This window comes from Spea bombifrons, chromosome 7 (genome assembly GCF_027358695.1).
Source record: "Spea bombifrons isolate aSpeBom1 chromosome 7, aSpeBom1.2.pri, whole genome shotgun sequence".
Classification (NCBI taxonomy): Eukaryota; Metazoa; Chordata; class Amphibia; order Anura; family Pelobatidae; genus Spea; species Spea bombifrons.
In genome coordinates this window covers 8373837-8393575 of record NC_071093.1, presented here as the reverse complement: position 1 = coordinate 8393575, position 19739 = coordinate 8373837, and the positions used below count along the sequence as shown (strand labels likewise).

The 19739-nt window shown below is 42.7% G+C and overlaps 2 protein-coding genes across 3 annotated transcripts in view; both read right to left on the bottom strand.

Annotated features, from left to right (window-relative positions):
• The window catches only part of TANC1 (tetratricopeptide repeat, ankyrin repeat and coiled-coil containing 1), an 84482-nt gene extending 74630 nt beyond the window's left edge, over positions 1-9852 (bottom strand). For both annotated transcript variants that reach the window (XM_053471869.1, XM_053471871.1), the window contains exon 1: positions 9476-9852. The gene's annotated coding sequence lies outside the window, so the exon portion shown is untranslated. The remainder of the gene's footprint in view (positions 1-9475) is intronic.
• A 6306-nt stretch (positions 9853-16158) lies between these two features.
• Positions 16159-18624, bottom strand: DAPL1 (death associated protein like 1). The gene is made up of 4 exons (XM_053471878.1): positions 18493-18624; positions 17442-17538; positions 17081-17141; positions 16159-16394 (listed from the first exon to the last, which is right to left on the bottom strand). Exons 1-4 carry the CDS (start codon positions 18545-18547, stop codon positions 16275-16277), a joined length of 333 nt encoding a protein of 110 aa, XP_053327853.1. The 5' UTR covers positions 18548-18624; the 3' UTR covers positions 16159-16274.
• Positions 18625-19739: the final 1115 nt, after the last annotated feature.

Below are 19739 nucleotides of genomic sequence, written 5' to 3'. Positions count from 1 at the left end.
TACTATCTGTAAAGCGCTTTAATCCCAACATAGCCAGGTGATTGATTTACGTGCATGTTTTGTACTTTTTATTCCACGGAAATGTCCAAAGTTCAAACTTGGAGAAACTCCCATCGATTACATTATTTAATCCATCTGCTATTTCAGAGACCGCAGTGAGCGATGGTAATTCGGTTCTCGATGAACGTGAAGCTACATGATGGGATGCAGTGCCCCATATATTTAAATTATGATTTATAATTATAGTTTTGGACCCTTTTATCCTTTTTTTACTGGTTGGCCTCCAAATCTGAATGTTAGTGAATCCACCATCAATGGTCAACATGAGCACTATTGGATCTGTAGATGGCTGTGTGTGTGTATATTATATATATGGTATATAGATATAACATGTTTCTCAATGCAGATAGTTCTCTTGCATTATTGCATTTAGGCCTCTTAGGCAAGATCCATAAAAAAAGTCACCCAGACACACACACATACACTCGCGCTGTAGGCATGATATATGTATGGGGCAATTGTAGACACTTACACACACACACTCACTATTATACACATAAATACTGATTCATACATACAGACACTGCCATCCCAGGAACACACAAATAAACAGAACTCCAACACCTCCAGGCAACATTTTGACCTCCATCATTTTTGTCTGTCTTTTGCTCCTGCATTGATCTCAAGAGGTCCCACGCAGTCACTTTGACCATGCCGCACCTCCCTCCCCATGCAGCAGACCCACAATGCTGGCCCTGCATAGACTCCATGTAACAGGCTCACTTTAACACCAGAGATCCGGTAACACCAACCACGAACTTGGTTAGCAAAATAAAAGTCCTGAGTTGTCGTGGCTCGGATGACTCTAGCAGACATGACAAGGAATATCAAAGGGACCAGACAACACCAGCACTTTTGGCAGGGTTGTTCTAAAGATAAGCTAGAGGAGCAGAGATGGGCAGAAAGCCTAGAAAATAATTTTAATGATATGATAAAATGTGAGGAGTCCAGACAGTGGCCAATCCATCATGTGGATCTGTCACCAGCTCTCTGACAGGCATTCCTAAGCTTCCTCTGCCATTCTCACTCGGGTGAGATCCAGCTCTCTCCCGATGCCTGCAACTATTTGCCCTTTGGAATGTCACAACCCGCAGAAAAGAGTTTATTCCTTTCCTAAAACACTGACTCCTGTATATGCCCCCCCCCACTTGAGATTTTGATTAAGTTGTTGAATACATCAATACCTATTTATAATTCAGGCTATTTGAAAAGAAGGAATCATTTACATTTTTGTTTGGGAGAAGAAAAAAAAAAGAAGAAAGAAACGCTTGCCAGAGTTAAATCATTCAATTAACGGCAACCATAATTAATGATTAAACCGGGCAGTTAGTTGCAAGAATTTTCACTTTGTTCAGCTGGTATATAAAGTTAAAGGAAGGCAGACTCTCCCAGACCCCAAAGCAGGACTTACAAAGTGCTGCAAAATACCATGTGCTGGACTTTACGCGGCATCACACAATGTGATGGCACGCTACGCGGCGGCACGGGATGCTTTCAGCTAATAGCGGAATATCAGGATACTCCTGGCGCTACATTCTAAACACCACAGCACCCTCTGCCAAAAGATATCAGCCCCAAAAGACCAAAACAAACGGTATTATCCGACAGTCCATCAAAATCTCGGAATTCAAAGTTTTCCTAATTAAAACAGCTGAAGCGCTGGACAGGCCCCACAGCGCTGGACAGGCCCTTACTTAATGAATTGTGTCAGCACGTCACGAAGACAGAGCATAGAGGAACTCTTCATTTTTTAACCTATGCATTGTGGAAGCCAAATTGCGATCAAATCTGTGGATAAAAAATCACGTAAAACTGAGTATGAACAGAAATAACCTCTTACAATTATATTATCCTGAGATATTTTGTTTGGGATGATTGATACAAATAGAATTAATAAAATGCAATCTTTTCCATAGCAGCCACATGATATATTTAAAGTCGAGATAGTAATGAGATTTAGACATTCATTTGGATTAATTTTCCTGTAATTGTCCATTTAAATGTATACCCAGCAATCTCACGAGGAAGCAGCGCAGTGATACCGTCACTAAATGTTTATTAATTAGCAACCATTATCAAATATTATATAGGAACAACAAATTCTTACCTGAAAGAAAAAGTGACATCACCAGTAAAAGTAGATTAAGATTGCCCAGCATTACAAAGTCACAGGAAAGCGGCGAACATGCAGACAACACCACGCGTTTCACAACAGGGGTGCTTACTACATACTTACATGAACCGAGCACACTGATCCCCAGACCCACAAAACAACAGATACCAAAATACCACACAAAGGAAAACTATCTGAACAAATGACCTTGCCTTCTAATCAAGGTCGACTTTTATTCAGAACTCAGAAGCCTTGGGGTTTGTCACTCACACTCGCTCGTGCTCTCACGCTCTCTCTCACTGAACACTTCTGTCTCCCTGCCTCCTTTTCCGCAGCTTCTCTTGTTGTTCTTCTGTCTTCTTTCTTCGTCTGCATCTCTCCGATTTCAGCTTCAGGTGCCTCCGCAAACGGCCTTTGCCTACTTCCGGAAATAACCCAAGGAGGCCAGAATACTGCAGATGGATCTGCGGAGAAACAGGAGGTCCAAAAAGGCTTCCCTTTCACTACATGAGAGCAAGAGAGCAACGAATGCAAAAACAGCGATTTTTGTTTCTCCAATTGGGTCATCTTATATTCAGGACATTTCTTCTTTTCCTCCATTAATATCAAAATTTGGAGTGTCAGCTTATAATCGAGCAAAAATTGTACATAGGACAGGAATCAAACGCACCAAATGAGGGCTCTAATTATGGGATAGACAAGCCGAATAAAGGATTATGTAAGAAGAATTGGTTAATCATAACTTTAATCTGTTGTGTGCATTAAACCACACGCAGCAATACCCTCTGTTATCTTCTATAAAGTCTTATTTTTAACATTGTTGGAAGATTAAGGGGATGTTTAACAGATTTGCCAACAGGCTCAAAAGCCTAACATTAAAGTCAAGACGAACACACACCATACAATTTACAAAGCATCCGGGTTTTGTAAAAGAACAAAACGGACCAGGACAGAATAAACATATTATTTAAAGGTTTGGATCGGTTTCTCCAGCCATATAATGGATGTCTCACACGATACCGCGTCACCTTGGGACTCCCTTCAAATCTTCATTCCTAGTTAACGATGAAGGCAACTCGAGCAAGACACAAGCTCGGCTCAACTCAAATACCACCTGTGACTTCCTTATTCACACTTCATATTTACTGGTGATATTCCATAGACCCTACTGTTCAAAAGTTTGGGGTCACTTAGAAATGTTTTTGACAAATTTTGTCCATTAAAATAACATGAAATGTATCAGAAATCCAGAGCAGACAGGGTTAATGTTGTAAATGACTATTGTAGCTGGAAATGGCTTATTATTATTGGAATATCTTCATAGACGTACAGAGGCCTTTATCACTCTCATCACTCCTGTGTTCCAATGGCCCTTTATCACTCCCATCACACCTGTGCTCCAATGGCCCTTTATCACTCCCATCACTCCTGTGTTCCAATGGCACGTTGTTTTTTAAGTTTAAAAGGCTAATTGATCGTTGGAAAACCCTTTTGCAATTATGTTACAAATAGAAATTTCCTTGTTTTCAATGAAAACAGCCAAGTGCCCCAAACTTTGTAATTTTTTCAGCTTCTTTGGAAACAATGTTTCAGCGCATGCTTTTGTGTCACTTTACAATAAACTGTTCCCAGCAATAATGATGAGAGAGGCAACATTTTACATGCTTATAGCATTATTTCTAGGAAGAGAATTTAACAGTATTAGAAATTTGCACCCTACATGAGATGGAGAGGTTTCTGCTTGTTTGGCTCTCCGCGGGACCCTGTATTGCACCTAGCAGACCTCAGGTACCCCCACTGACAACAGCTAAGCAACAGGACTGACGTTTTAGAGAAAGAAATGGAAAAGGACCCACCAAACCGTAACCTGCCAAAATAAAAAACGACGTTAAAACGAGCAAAACATATCACATATCCAAAACCAAAAAAGAGAGAGTTTTGGACGGCATAAACCAAAAGAATTTGGACAACGGCCTAAAAAAGTTTCCATGTCTGTGAAAAAAGATGACCACTTAAAATGACAAAACACACTCATTAATAAAATTTTCCATGTAACTTGGGTGGGCACTGGGCACATACCATGGGAAACAATCATTCCATTGTACAGCGCTGTGGAGTATGATGGCGCTACATAAAGCAATAAATAATAATAATTACAGGCAGAACACAGCATGTAACCCCCCCTGAGAGCCACTGGGGTGGTGAGTAACATCTATTTAATATTAAGGATATATATTATGAGACCTCGCATTCCACGGAGATACAGATTCTAGCGTGTTTGGCTGTCCTTGAAACTTTGTTCTTTGTTGTCAAATAGAAATACGGATTCATAGGATAAATTCCGCTGCACGGCAGCCATCCCCGCAAATCTAACATTGACAGTGAATCTATGAAAATGACACTGTGTCTACTCTTCTTATTCACATGGCACGGAGAACCAGAGTGGGTATTTCTAATGGACCTTTTAGCAGAAGCCGGATGGTTCCGTTGGCCTTAGAAGAAGGATGGTGGAGATAGGATGAGCTCAGACAAGGATCCAGTAGAGTTGGTTCTGCTAGTTTATAAAATATAGCCTCAGATGTTTAAGAAACAAAAGCATAAAAGTACAGAGAAATGCCGTATATACTAAATGGTGCAAATAGATGTATAGATGAAAGGTGTACTTGGCATCACTGACACAATGTCTAACAAATTGATATAAAACAAAGTATTTTGTTTCTTAAGATAATAATATACTGCAAAAATAATTAAAAATTTCAGATGCTCCAAACAGATAGAAATAAAAGCTATTTTAAAAATATATATAATTTAAGTACTATTTAATAATAAATTATCTTTAGTATATTTTTGATATTATTCGGTTACTCTGCTGTTTGCTGGCAGCCTATAGGAAGGAACAGCTTTCAGTACTTGGCTGATTTATTTTGCTTCCCTCCCGAGCGATCATGTTAACATACAATTCATTAAGAGTGTCGAGGGCAAGCCGGCCAAAGTTTGAGCATTCCTCTGAAGTAAGCCAAAAGGTCTGCTCTCCAACCATCCACACGAGCGCCATATTTTATTATCATAGTCTACAAAAGCAATTCCATCATGAAACTCCTGCATGCAATTACTACATTGTAATTTACCAACCCATTGCTAAAATATTCAATCTGTGCCTCAAAGGTGCTGTTCCTACCAAATGACAGATTAGAACAGCATCTCAAGCACTGTCAAACTCCCAAGAGGAGTTATTAAAGCAAATAAAATATAAATGTGAAAAAATAATAACATATTAATTCATAGATTTCAGCCAGAAACATTTAATTGTCACGTGTTACAAAAAGAGGCACCTTAAATTGTCTGTTTTTTGTGATTAAGCCTTCGGAGGAAAGAATAGAATGGCATATCTATTTGCTTACATCTGAAGGAGAGCGATTAATATCTGGACTAAGTGGAACAGCACCTTTAATGCAAGATTCTACTAGTTTTGTTTGTAACTGACTGGCGAATTCCAACGATGCTAACTGGTGGATTTCAATCACCTTGAGCCCAAACCTAGCGTTACTCGGGTTTTAGGCAGGGCCGGCCCTATAATGGGGCAGACTGGGGCAATTGCGAGTGAGAGGGGCGAGTGGTTTTCGCTTACCCGCTCGGCGCCCCCCTCTCTCTCTCTCCTCTGCGGCGAGTCTCCCTGTTCGGTCCCGGTGCCGGCTTGTAATGCAGAGCGCCGGAAGTGACGTCAATTTCCGGTGCTCAGCATTACAAGCCGGCACCGTGGCAGAGCAGGGAGACTCGCCGCAGGACTCCTTAAAGGTAAGCACCGCGGGGGGGGCCGTCGGTGAAGTTTAAAATGCCGCCCCCCCCCGGCGTTGGCGGGGGGGGCGGCATTTTAAACTTCGCCCCAGGCGGCGTTAAGTCTTCGGCCGGCCCTGGTTTTAGGGAATGACTTTACGCTCTTATGGCGAACGCAGCTTGTGATGAAAGAAGCTCAGAGTTTTGGGGCCCTGAAGCAACATCCTACGGCCTGGAAAGGGTTCTAAATGTAGCCAGTAAGAGCACCTAATTACGAAAGGTATTCCCTCTGAATTCAGTAATGTTTTCTGTTAATAAATAAAATTAAAAAAAAAATAAGTAAATAAAAATAATTTAAAGTGTTTTTAAGTATTAGCACTCATTTTTGGTGCTTTTTTGTTTTTCTCAGCCCCCGCGCGTCAGAAGGGGTTAAACGGAAAACCGCGGGTATCTATGAAAGGAGCGAAAAACCAGAAATGCAACAGCTGTGCGCGACTTGTTTTGCTGCGGCTGATACGTGATAATCGAACACTGGAGACATTGTGTCTTTTATGCGTTAGGAATCCATGAATATTTTATCAGAGATAAAACCGACATTTTCTGACACCTATTTGGCTGGAGGGCGCCGCGCGTTTATTATAAAAGCACCTATTGTTATTGGGTTTATTAACAGGTATTTTCCTTGTTACTACATGTTGCTCGCAAACCACATGGTACAGAGAGAGAGCGGGGGGGGGGAAATCATCAGAGGAACCTTGATCCTAACCGAAAAGGTTAACGGTCAGCGACAGGCATCTCTGTAACTATATAATACTTAACCAGTCATGTGATGTGGGTGGCTGAGCGTTATGAGAACTGCTTGGTATGTCCTATCCCCTTATAACTCTACCGCGCCATACAGGGGGGCACATGCAGGCTCTCCCCATTTATTTATTACATAGTTATGGGTTAACGTTATTGAGAGGGTGGTAGATAAGTGGAACAAGCCTTACAGCACAAGTGGTAGGGGTTAAAACGGCGAGGGAATGTAATCATGCATGGGATAGGCATATGGCTCCCGACTCGAAGACGAGACCGAGCCATTACATCAGGAACAAATGGCAGACTAGATGGGGGCAAAAGGGTCTTATCTGCCTTAATTCTAGGTTTCTATAGCGTGGAGCATGTGGTTGGTTCCAAAAGAGTCTCTTTGGGGGAGATCCCTATGGGCTGCTTGCTTTATGAAGAAAGGAAATCAAATTCCTCTGTAAATAACGTTTCCCTTCTGACAACGTTCCTGCCGGTGGAGTTCTCCAAACAGAGCCACCGCTACATGTTCTTGTTGACATTTGATGGTCCATGGCAGAAATCTGCTTGTAATCCACAGAACTACCACGGATCTGGAGAGCTTCACTGAGACGAAAAGCAGGACTCGGGGGAAGCGTGTGATCTCGCCGTCATACGTGTAGCCCGGTTCAGGTACTGCTCAACCAAGTGAGATAAGCGTGTGGAATAAACGTCACGGACCCACTTTAACAGCGTGATATGCCATCCGATGCTCGCTATAATTACAATACATACAACGCAAGAGAATTATCGATATATCCTGCCGTTACCAGCGCACGCCCCGTCAAACCATGAGCTGCTGCCGTAGCAGGCCACCGACGTAAGACAGAGCCGGGAGATGGACAGCAGCACATCCGTGTGACTTTCACTGATCGTTAGGAAAAATGATTAACAGAAAGCATTGCTGCGACGATCTGCCTCTCAAAGGGTTACACATTATCGTATGGAAGGCCATCCTTCTGCCCGTTACATCACACAATAGTTACATCGTACAATCATTACATCATACATCAGAGTCTATGCGGGCACATAGTTTGCCTTGGCATGATCTGGCTCGGGTTGTATGAACGACAGACATGACTGGGATTAGTTAGAGTGAATCTTTCTATCTGTAATAATCACGATTTATATCGACAACATCCAAAACACACACCGGCCACACTTTCATGCGTAACAAACCCAAAGCAGGGAAAGGCACGTGCCGGTACCGGGACTGTCAATTTTCCTCCCAGCATGATGGGAGTTGTAGTTCACCAATGTGCCGGAGGTCGTCCATCACTATATAACTGTAGTAAAAGTCAGACGTCTCAAAGCCCGGATTATTTATACCAGAAAATCCCAGGTGATAAAGAACATCACAGGACGACCTAGAGCCTGGATGAGCATCCAGTGTCCCTGTATGCATGCGCGGCAACGTTCTGTCCGTCACGTTGGAAACAATGATAGCTCGGCTCAAGAACACAACTGGATATAACTATAACAAGTAAAGAGACAGACATGAGACTCTCCCGCTCCACCATTCATTATGAAGGGCCAACACTGGCAAGTTTCTCCAGCATGAGCTGGCCCTGTTTCATGTATACATCAATATGTAAGGAGACTGAAGGAATCTAGCTGATTTAACTATACATTATACAGGGCCTGACAAACCAAAGCTCACCGGGGGTAGACCTTCATAACGTATAATGATGTCAAGGAGCTCAAACCACAACTATCCTGCCTTAGTGAATAAACCCCAACGTGATCCCCCAGCTCATCATTCCGCACGAGTGCACACGGACGCAATCCAGACGTAAAGGATCACGCATGGGCACCGTGATAACACGCATCCACCCACAACGCGTGGGAAGAAAAGCTCATGGATACAGCGACAAGGCGGCTAGTAATATTCCAAAAGCAAATGCCTCAGGAGCACTTCCAGAATGACAGCACGGCCTCGGCGGACCCCAGACCCGTCCCCCCCAACAGATGTCTCCAAAGTCAACATGAAAGGTCGCTGTCAGAGTTTGCAGCCCTTTGATAGTAAGGAACATGAGTGAGACACGGACCCTGAAGAATGCAAGCGTGTTTAACCATTCCTGCGCCAAAGCTCTTGCGCAATCCGTGAGTGAAATACGTAAATATTGAGAAAATGCCAGCAATAAAAGTGTTTGGGTGGTAAACAGCTAAAGGGGCAATTATTTGCTATAAACCAACACCCCCGTCTGTCCCAGATTACAGACACAAGTGCAGACTTTATTTTTTTTCCTAAAAAGCTCAAAATGAAGATACTGAAAGAACATGAAACAAAAAAGTCAATTATCCGGCAGAGAGGGGATCACTACCTGCCACCGAGGAATCTCAGGAATCCGATAATTCCCGTGAAAAAAGCATTAAATACAATGAAATGTCCAGGGAAGATACCCCGGGGGCAGAATCACCAATGTAGTAACCCCTACTGATTTAAAGAGGCAGCTGAGCTGGGACCTTCTGGGCGCAAAAACAGAAAGAACAGTCCCAGGAGGCAGAATATTACAGCTCGCCCTAAGGGGTGTATATATATATATATATTTATAATAAGAGGTTATATACACACTCTCCATGATGACATTGATCACTGATTAGTATAAAGGGGGGTTAGCACTCCAGACGCTGGCTGAGGGTGGTGGGAGTTACAGTCCATTCATTAGCTGGATTAGACAGATACACAGAGGTAGTCCTTACCTTGAGCTGAAGTCCTGGGAATGAGAGATGACTTGGGGGAGAGGCACCGGGTGAGTGCCGGGGAGGGTTAGCAGGAGTTCAGTCAGGACATGTCCTCACCCCAAGGGACACCTTGGCTTCCTCACTGCTGTGACATTCCCGGCGGCAGCGAAGGGGGTTAATCTTATGACCTGGCCTCAGTTGGTCTCTTCCTGGACCCCCTAATACCGCCAAAGACCCCCTAATACCCCCGACACCCACTTTTAAAGTCTCCTCCTTTGGCTTTATACCCCGGCTTCACTTCCAGCTCCCGCTTTAGACTCCTCGCTGCCGGCTTCCTCTCCTCTCTATCCAGCAATACCCCAACTCCTCTGATTCCGCCCCAACTTTCCTGTAACTCTCTATAGCTGCCCCGTGTCCGTCTGTCTGTCTGTCCGTCTGTGTCCTTCTCTCCCCGCCGGAGCACCGCAGGAAGTCCCCGGCTCCCACTCTCTCTCCTCCGGCTGCTCTGTCCCACCGGGCGGCTCTGGGAGCGCAGGGAGAAGCGACGCACCGCCTCCTGCGGTATCGCCAGCGGCCACTAGGGGGAAGCTTCAAACTGTTAGTTCGGGAAAGAATGATTACAGGGGCAGGTAGGGCACTAACCAGGGGGCAAAAATCCAGGATCCGGTGGGCTGGCAGCTGTCATCCCCGGGGCAAGGCCCCATGTATAAAAATGGCTGCCCTCCAATTCCCCTCACAATGTTTGTAAGGCTCTGGCCCTCTAAAGCCACCCTCCCCCCTCCAGTCCCCCACTTTGAAAACAATACATCTTTATTTAAAATTGACATTTGGGGAGAACACAGGTGAGCTGCTGGGACCGCCAGAGGCATAGACCCCTACAGCCTATAAATGACAGGCGTGCGGCCGCTTGTTGGAGTCACGTCGGCCATATTTATGGGATTATGATTGGATTTTGAGCATCATCATCATCATATTCCGCAGCGCTGTATGACGGGACATGGCGCAGGTCATGCATAGTTACATCAAGAACAAGGAAACCAAAACGCTGCTCCATTCGTTGACATATTGCCATTTGGGGTCCCCAGACTCACACTAACTCTTAAAATCTCAGGCATGGTTCTCCTCACACCCTCTCTTGCGCTGGTCGCCCCGTTTCCTATTGCAGGGTCACCTTACAGGACCCCGCTGAGCAGCCGCCTCCTGGTTACAGTCGCTCACGCAGTACCGCTACGGGGCTGCTGGATTATTTATATGGGCAAAAGACTTCAACTTGCCCCCAAACCCACTAAACAGTGAACAACCCCCCCCCATGTTCAAACCTGATTCTACATTAACGGGAAGCATCTAACACCCCATTGCATGGTCCATCGGCCACCTAAACATGTTTTATAGATGTAACAAGGTATATATCTTATTTAAGTACATTTGAGTTCATTTAAATTGTTGGTTCCCTTTCAAATAATTCGGAGGGCTTCCGTGATTTGTAAAGCAATGTGCCCTTTCCCATACAGACTCACACACTGAAACCCTCAAATATTTGGTAGACGACGTCTCGTTCACACATTTACCAAACAATGGTGATGACATCTCTATTTACTAACCCGGGCATTGAAAGTTCCCCAAAGAGTTTATCCAACAGTGACGGCTGAACCAAAGCTGGGAATGTTCACCTTTTTCTAGATCTCTGTAACCCACCCCTGGTCAAAGAGGTCCAGAGAACGATCGAAGCACGTAACAAAACGTACAGTATTTAACCAGGACAGCTGAAGTCCTTCGCATAGCTTATAATCGGTGGTTCTTACTGACTGTGTTTTCTATAGCTCAAACAGCTCATTGCAAACATAAGAACCTCAATTACATCTAATCTGTCTCTCGAGCAGCAAGCACATGGGCCTTATCTACCAAGAATGATCATACGGTTTCCATAAAACACGAACCAGAAGCTCACAAGCAGAATATGTGTATATTTTACAACACGAAGATTATAAGGAAAAAGATAAGACGTGTGGCATTGTTCCTAGTATTGTTATATCATCAAACTCTTCCCGGAAAAAAATATTTAATCACGTAAAATGTTGCTTCTTTCATAATATTTGCTGGGGATACTTAATCGTCATGTGACCTAAAAGGAGGCATGGATAGGTTGTTACCATAGAAACTGAAAAGCTTATTTTTGTTGATTAAACCTTCAAAGGAAAAACAAAATCACAGCTATACTAAGGGTTATAGTTAAGATGAGAGTAAAATCAATGTTTTCATGGAACTGCACCTTTAATTGAACGCCAAACAAACCTGTTTTTTGGGTTAGCGTTGGGTGCCTGTGTAACTATTCTAACCAACTAACTGCGCCCCAACCACCCCTCGTTTATATCCGTGTAAATATTATGTACAATATCAGTCAGCGTGACACATAAATGTATGCAGCGATCAGACGTGAAACATATGCCGTTGCAGTCCTCGTGGGGCACCCGGGGGCCAGTGTCTTAAGAGCTTTTATTCAACTTTGTTACATTGTGATCATTATTAATGTAATGAGTTAAATCACTGTTTTCTAACATTTTGTCCCACAAACTCATTTTTCGCTCTTTCTGTACACATTAGGGCTGTTGAACCCTGTGATATAAAACCAAAGAGCGCCCCCCAAACGAGAAAGCCCACGATTTTCATAAAACACATTTATTGGATAATTCGACGCTTACATTTTTCAAGACCACTTTTTCCCCAGGATTTTTTTTCACCTTTTTTTGCCACGAGGCCCAGTAGCCCCAGCTGTGTAAAGTGCAAACGGGGCAATAAATCAGTTTCTTGACACCCAGGTGAGTTGGCCTTTTGGGAGGGTTAGAATAAGATTATCATCAAAGAAAACTTAACCATAATCAATAGAGAACAAAAGGCTGTATGTTGTGTTCATTGCATTTTAAATTGTCCAGTTTATGTATATAATATATATATTTCTATTAAACATGGATAAAAATGTCCAGGTTGCAAGTGACAACTGGGTTTATCCATCTACTGCCATTAAGGTGATTTATAGTTTGGATTCCCAACCACTAATTCACTTTTCAATCTATGACTGTCCGATAAAGAATGACTTTGTTTACTTAACTTTATTGTTGTGTTTTGACTTATAAACTATGACTTTAGGACTCTCCTGTGTCCTGATCTTGACTCAGACCTTAATCAGTCGATGTTATTGTCTCACATTCAGAAGCCATATGCCTATCCAATGCATGTTTAAATCCCCTCACTCTATTAACCTCTTCTTCTGAATGACTGTTCCACTTATCTACCACCTTCTCAGTAAACTTCATTACTTTGACTGGTTGCTATCTGTGAGCAAGAACCACCTTGAGGGGTCCTGCTTGTATTGTAGGGGTAATGTTGCCTCTGCCCCTGTCCAGGGGACTTAAATGTAATCTGTGATGCAACAAAGTCCACTGGTCATTAAAATGCAGGGCTGAATAAACCTGATCTTAGCTCATCGCTGTACTGAAAGACACCACTAGAGGCATTTGGTCTCTTGGAGTCTTGATACATACTCCATGTGTACTATTTAAGTATTCCTATTTTGGCGAGCCTCGGACTGTCTGGCCTCTGTATAATTTTAGCTGTAGCAGACTAAATGCATATTTTACCGGTTACTGTTCAGTGGGGGCCACAGATGCCTTTTCCCGCAGCACCTCAAAGCATGTCCGGGAGCTCCCAATGTTTACTGCTCTCACTTTGTTCAATAAACAGCAAGGAGTAGCTGAACTCTATGAAGATCAAAGTACGTCTCGGGAAAAAAAAAAAAAGAGTCCTTTGGAAGCTACTTCGTAAATGTTTCTATTTAAGCTTGCCAATAATATCTAAGTGCAGCTGCCGAAGAATAAAATATATATCCCGGGAGGGAAGAAAGCAGGCAATTCAAGAGTTTTTAAAAACGTTTCTTACATTCATCCAATGCTGACTGTCTACATAAAATCCGATACCTAATGATCCATTTGAAAAAATCTGTACAATTATTCTTTGTGTTTAATATTGTAATGTAAACTCGATACAATAAATTCAATGCTGAACCGGCTCAATCTTCTCATATACTGTTTGGCCAAACACATCTCCTGTACTACAACTATATGGGGGATGGGGCAAATCCCCCATATATGGGGGGTCTGCAGAATACCCCTATGCATTTGCAAAATAAATAACGCTCAAATTCGAAGCTATCATATGATGGAGGGAGGTCCCTTTTAAACATTATTATCTGCAAACATGTATAAAATGTAAGCTGATGGAGGACTGGGACCCATCACAGCTATATTTGCAACTGTCAAGAATGTAAGGACGCATCTAAAACTGGGTACATACATTTCTTGGAATTATATACATCTAGAAAGTCACTGCATAGATCTTCCCTTATATATATATATATATATAACATACACATGACACAAGTTCCAGGGACAGGGGGGGTTAGGAGAGTGAGGACTGGGGGTTAAACCTCCTTTTAAAGTAAAATCTATAAATCTCACTTTACTATCTGGATGTCAGAGGCAACAAATATAACTTTAAAATGATATATCAAAAAATAATATTTTAATGAAATATTTAAAATTATTTATAATTTTTATATTTCGTATTTTGTGTTAAGTTTTTTTTTTTTTTTTTTTTTTTTTTTTTAAGATATTGAGGTCATTTGGCCTTTTCAACAAAAAAATAGCTTTTCTGCAGCTCTCATGACATTAACTTCTCTGAGCGCTTCTTGAAAAGTTCAGCATTCATTGATATCAAGAGGAAACAGGCTCTTGTTTGGACGAAGATAATAATCTGTTGCTGGGCTAATAAAAGAATTTGTTTTGGCCACAATTTCAAAGAGCCCTGGAAAGGTAAAACTACAAACACACTTCCTACTAACCTAACTGTCTCTTACCCCAACCCCTGCTATCAAATCCCACAAAACAACACTGAAATCGTATTACAATTACACTTCATTTACTGTTTTCATTGCAACCGGACCCGGCCAGAAATCGGATAATTAAATGCAGAATGAAACGTGTAACATCTGACAAACATTCTTGAACTTTGTAGAGAAGTAACTGCCCCAGACTGCAGGGTGGCGATATATAGAGATTGACCCTGTAAAAAAAAAAAAGTCATTTTTTATGTTTATATTTTATTAAATTTTTACAATAATAAAAAAAGCATTTCAATGGCATATTGAAAAGCAACAGAGTATCCGATCACCTTGTCTAAGAGTAATGAGTATGCATTATAAGTTGTTGATTGAATGAACAAATATGCAAAGTCAAAACAGAACTACAATGCAATCCCCCAGATCCCTTGTATTCAAAAGCAAAAGTCTTTAAAACCTTCAGCAGTCACCCAGCTGGAATGCAACAGATTGTCGTATTCCATGAAGAGGGTCATGGAGGACCTATGATTGTTGTGTTGCATGGAGAAGGTCATGGCCAATCTACGATGGTCATGTTCCATGGATAGGGTCATGGCTGTGGAGGATTTGAGTTGTATACCATGACACGTACCTGAAGACGAGTTTGGGTGTGAGAGTCTAGAGATTTAACATAGGAGGTCCATGTATGGAAACATTTTTGGCTCTAGCTTTCTTAGATAGGGATGCATCAAACCAGTCCATTAAGACAGTTAAACAAAGACATCGTAATGATAAAGTAGCTCTGAGGTCCCAAATGCTTATGTGACTTTATATCTCTTCCTTTGTTGGTCCAAGGTTAAGCAAGGAAGGATTATATGTAAGGAAGGAGGCTCCCCCTACTGGGGATTTAAGACAGAAAACGATCCTTTTGGATCTGAAGAACAAGCTGTGGGCTGATCCTGCAGGTTGTGAAATCTCTTGCTTGCATGCTATTAAAGTTACTTTGAGTCTTATACCAGAAAGAGATCAGGCTTTTCCTTTGTTCATTTTCACATTTAAGAGACACAAAGAAAAGGCGCAGGATATTGTCCTGAAGCACCAATAAACTTTTATAATTGGGGTTTACAGTTGTCACATGTTTTAACACACTGGGTATTTTGGAAAGTCTTCAAAAGAAGCTCTCTCCAGGTATTCAGCGCAGTCTGATCCGTCACAGAAAACTTTGAGTTTCTTTGCAAGTCTTAAATTACTAATTATGGAACGTAAGATTGATTAGAACTTTTGGCAGCATTTATACCTTTATAAAGAAGCAGTGTGATGAAGGCAGGCAGCAGCATCGCAGGAGACAAAGTTCTACTTCGAATGACTATCTTTTGCAAGAAGCCAAAACATGGGAATGACCACAGAGGCAGGGAATCGGTGATACATACCTAGGCATTACATTGTTATTCTCAGCACTCTCATATTTTGGGACTTTGTCTCCTGCAATGCCACTGACTGCATCCATCAGACTGTTTATGAAGTTATTCATACATACTAAGCGTTTCCTGTGATGTCAGCCCCCTCTAGTGGCCATTCCTTGAAATCACATCACACAACCCCTTTACCAGAAGCAAAAACCAAACATTTTCTTCCAGGCGACTTGCTTGGTAAATAGTTGACTATTGGTAGCTGAATGTCAAGGATTTTCTTGAATTTAAGTACCATCTTCTTCCACTAAGATGTAGGGCTGCCTGGCAGGTCAAGCGGTATTTCTGTTACAGAACCACACATGGGACAAAGCATTAGCGAGAAGTGAAAACCAATACGAGAGTCATACGAGTCAGATTCATGTTCTTTAAGTGCTTTATTACATATTACAAAAACCATGTATAAGGGTCCTTTTACGAAAAAAAATCTACAAGATGCAGCAGAACCGATAATACAAAATAACAAAACCTGCTTTATCTAACATCTACGCGGCTGATGAATGATGTAGAGCCTTTTCGGCAAGACTATCTTCTCCAATGTTGGCCGTGGCTTCTGGTGAGCCAGGTGGGCAGCTTCTGCCGGAAACTCATAGCTGAGCTACAAAGACAAAAAAAAATATATGATTCTAATGCTAACATTAGTTACCCTTCAGTTATAGCACCACAGAAAAGCCCTAGACAGTTGGGTGTTCAATGCCACATGGTACGGTTTTATGCGCATGCATCTGGGCATATGCATGTGGTGGCTGCGGCAAATGTATGCATATGGATCATGTATTGGGCTCCTGGTGCCACCATTGCCCCCAGGGCCAGTCCAAAACATCCAACATTGGGCCAATCACGCAAAGCAAGACAATGCAAGAGGCAGCTTGCAAATACCAAAGGGTGTAGCGAGAGCATAAGTACGTGTGTTAGCATGGCCGTGTATGTACAAGGGTCTGAGCGTGAGTGTTGGTGTGAGTGTGCAAGTCTGTAGACGGGTGCCAGTACACAACAGATAAATCCCTGCTTAGAGTCTATAGACCCATCATGTGAACCAGCGCTGGAGGAATATAACACGCACTTATGCTACACGTCGCCTGCAAGGCAAAAAACCCCCCAAAAAACAGAATTCTGTACCGGCACAAAACCTCCATATTAACCACGATGCTTCTGCATTTCATGTAAATACCTATGCATTTCCTCCCCTTCTCTTAAATGCAGACATGTATGCAACCGCATTTAGTTACGGGGGGGGGGGCGGTTGGAAACATAAACAGACCCGCTTAATGGACGAGAATGTACCTTCTCTATGGCTCCTGCCAGGAGATTCATTGCTTGCAGCTTTGACATGTTCATAAAAGAGCTGAGAGAAAAAAAATAGTTATGAAACAGCGATCTGCTGAGCTACATGTATTACAGACGAGCAAACAATAATCCTTACAATATGTTCCACTGCAAAGGAACACTCTATTCTAATAGCCCATGACAGAGTACTATCCCAATTAGACCATAACCGCGGCCTAAAACATAATGGAGACTTCCGTAGGCAACCAGCAGCCTCACCATTGGCCACAATGCAGATCTTCATGACATCATAGCCATAAGCGATCATGCAAGCGATTTTATGACATGACGAGAGGAGAAGGGCCACATTATGCACTACCTTGGCTTTTCGCTTATGGGTTTCTTAACGTTTTTCTCTGGAGCGCTGTTTTCTTCATTTCCTTGTTTTTTTGAGACTCTCATCCCACCAGCTTTAACTGCAACAGAAAAAGCGGAAACATTAACCTTTACAGAAGACGTCCCAATTAATAAACACTAAGGAACATTTAGGCTCCAAGCCCAGGCCTGTTCAGTAACCAATCTTATGCCAGGACATGCCCTGCCGGAGGCGCAGAATAAGACATGTCCGCTCTTATCCTCAGAGGTGGGCACGTCTAGCACGGCACATGCAGGTTTTAGTAACATAAATCAGACACCGGAAGCCAGTGCATGTTGCGTTGCGTGTTCCACACCGTGGCCCTTAGGCAGCCGTGGTCTGCTGGAGCAAGAAGAATCTTTGCATAAAACCCAAGCAAGAAGTTCCATAACCCCGCAAACAAACCATATTCACACTTTGCCGCTAGAGGGACACGCATGGCCCGTGTACAGCACGGCGTGTACGCCACAGAGCGATCAGAGGGAGGAGAGAAATCCCTCGCCAGCCCGCAGAGACAGCTACTGCATGCGCTATATAAACTTATATAAAGGAAAGCCACAGGCAAAAGGAAATAAATGCCATGGACAGGACGGAAATTCATTCTTAACCCTTACGATGTTACAGCAAAATATCAAGTTGAAACAGCACTACGGAATATGATGGCGCCATATCAATAAGTGATGTCATTATACCCGTTACATATTAACGTAGCAAGTGCGTTCAGTAAAGAGTGTGCACTGGAAACATTGTTACACAAAGGAGGTGCAGCCCTCCTCCCCTTACACGCACTTAACAGGAAGGCGGAATAAACACATATTTACACTATATTTGCACTATTTATTGATTTAAATAGCACCACCATACACTGCAGCGCTGTACAAAGGGGGAAAACAGGATACACGTAGTGGGTACAGAAACAAAAAGGTAAATTGTAAAAGTTTTAAGACTCTTGAGACCCAGCAACAGCATAATACCCCCCAGTTCTGTGCAAGGGTTAACCTGCCACCCCACTCACCTGCGGGAAGGTGCCCTCCCTTCAGTGGAAACCCTTGCGCTTCTTTCACCCCCATTGCTCTGCACCCTGCTTGCTCCTCACACTTGTTTACTCCCTGCTCCTGCTCTCAGGCTTTATAGAGGAAACGGGGTGGGGGCTGCAGGGGATTTGTGATGTTCGACCTTTTTGTAATTCTCACTCTGCAACTACTGATTCTTCCTCTCCTGCATTCACGCATGCGCAGATACAGCCGCTGAAGACCCTTGTTGCTTTTCATTGGATTTTGTGATGTTAGGATATTTTACATAAACTTCCGCGTTGAGATCCCCCCTTGGTGGGGGTCCCAGAATCTTGTTTTGATTGTGGGCACAATAGCAGAGTGAGGTCACGTGGAGGGGGCGGGGCCAGATCCTCATTGAGCCGTTCCGTGCAGTTAAAGGGGAACCGCAACCGGTTCTTATTCCTCGCATCAGACTAAACGAAACTTTCCAACACATTGCGCCGATTCTTTTGAACAAATGTTTCTAGTTTTTGACCCATAATATAATGTTTTCAGGCAGCTGCATATCAGCCGTTTGTATGAGTTCTCACTCCTTATCATACTGCCTGTGGGGAAACACTAGAATGGCTCAGTCTTAATCACCCAGCTGGACACTCTGACTTATGAAAGTCTAGATCGAAGATTTCATTTAATTGCCATAAAGAATCAGCTCATTGTGGTGTTTGAGCACCAAGAATGTTTTATAGACATACTGACTCCAACACGGCAGTACACATACATGCACAAGTACAGTAACGTAACCAGAGTCACCCGGAACAGAATAACATTTGTCATAGAAATATGACATCACACCCCGGCGCTTGGCATCCATCGCTGGCACATAGTGATCAGGGAGCGCGGAAGCCGAGGTCTGCTCCCTCACACGCTATGCCTAAAAGCTGGGGAATGTTGGGCCTGAGCTCAGCATAGTACCCTGCAGTCACTAGACGATGCTGAAGTTGGATTCTTATTCAAAACAGAAAACATTTTCTATTATAAATAAATATCACAACAATATTTTTGTTGGATTATCTGTTTTGTACAAAAATATTATTGTTTTTTATTTATAATACAAAATATTTACAAGCTGGCGGCATAAGAAGAACAGACACTGTGTGTATAAGGACGACGCTGCCGCCGTGACAGAAAAATTGGAATAACCTCTGAAAAAAGATGCAGAAAATTCAGAACCTTAACATCCTCGAAGAATAAAATAACCACAGGTAAC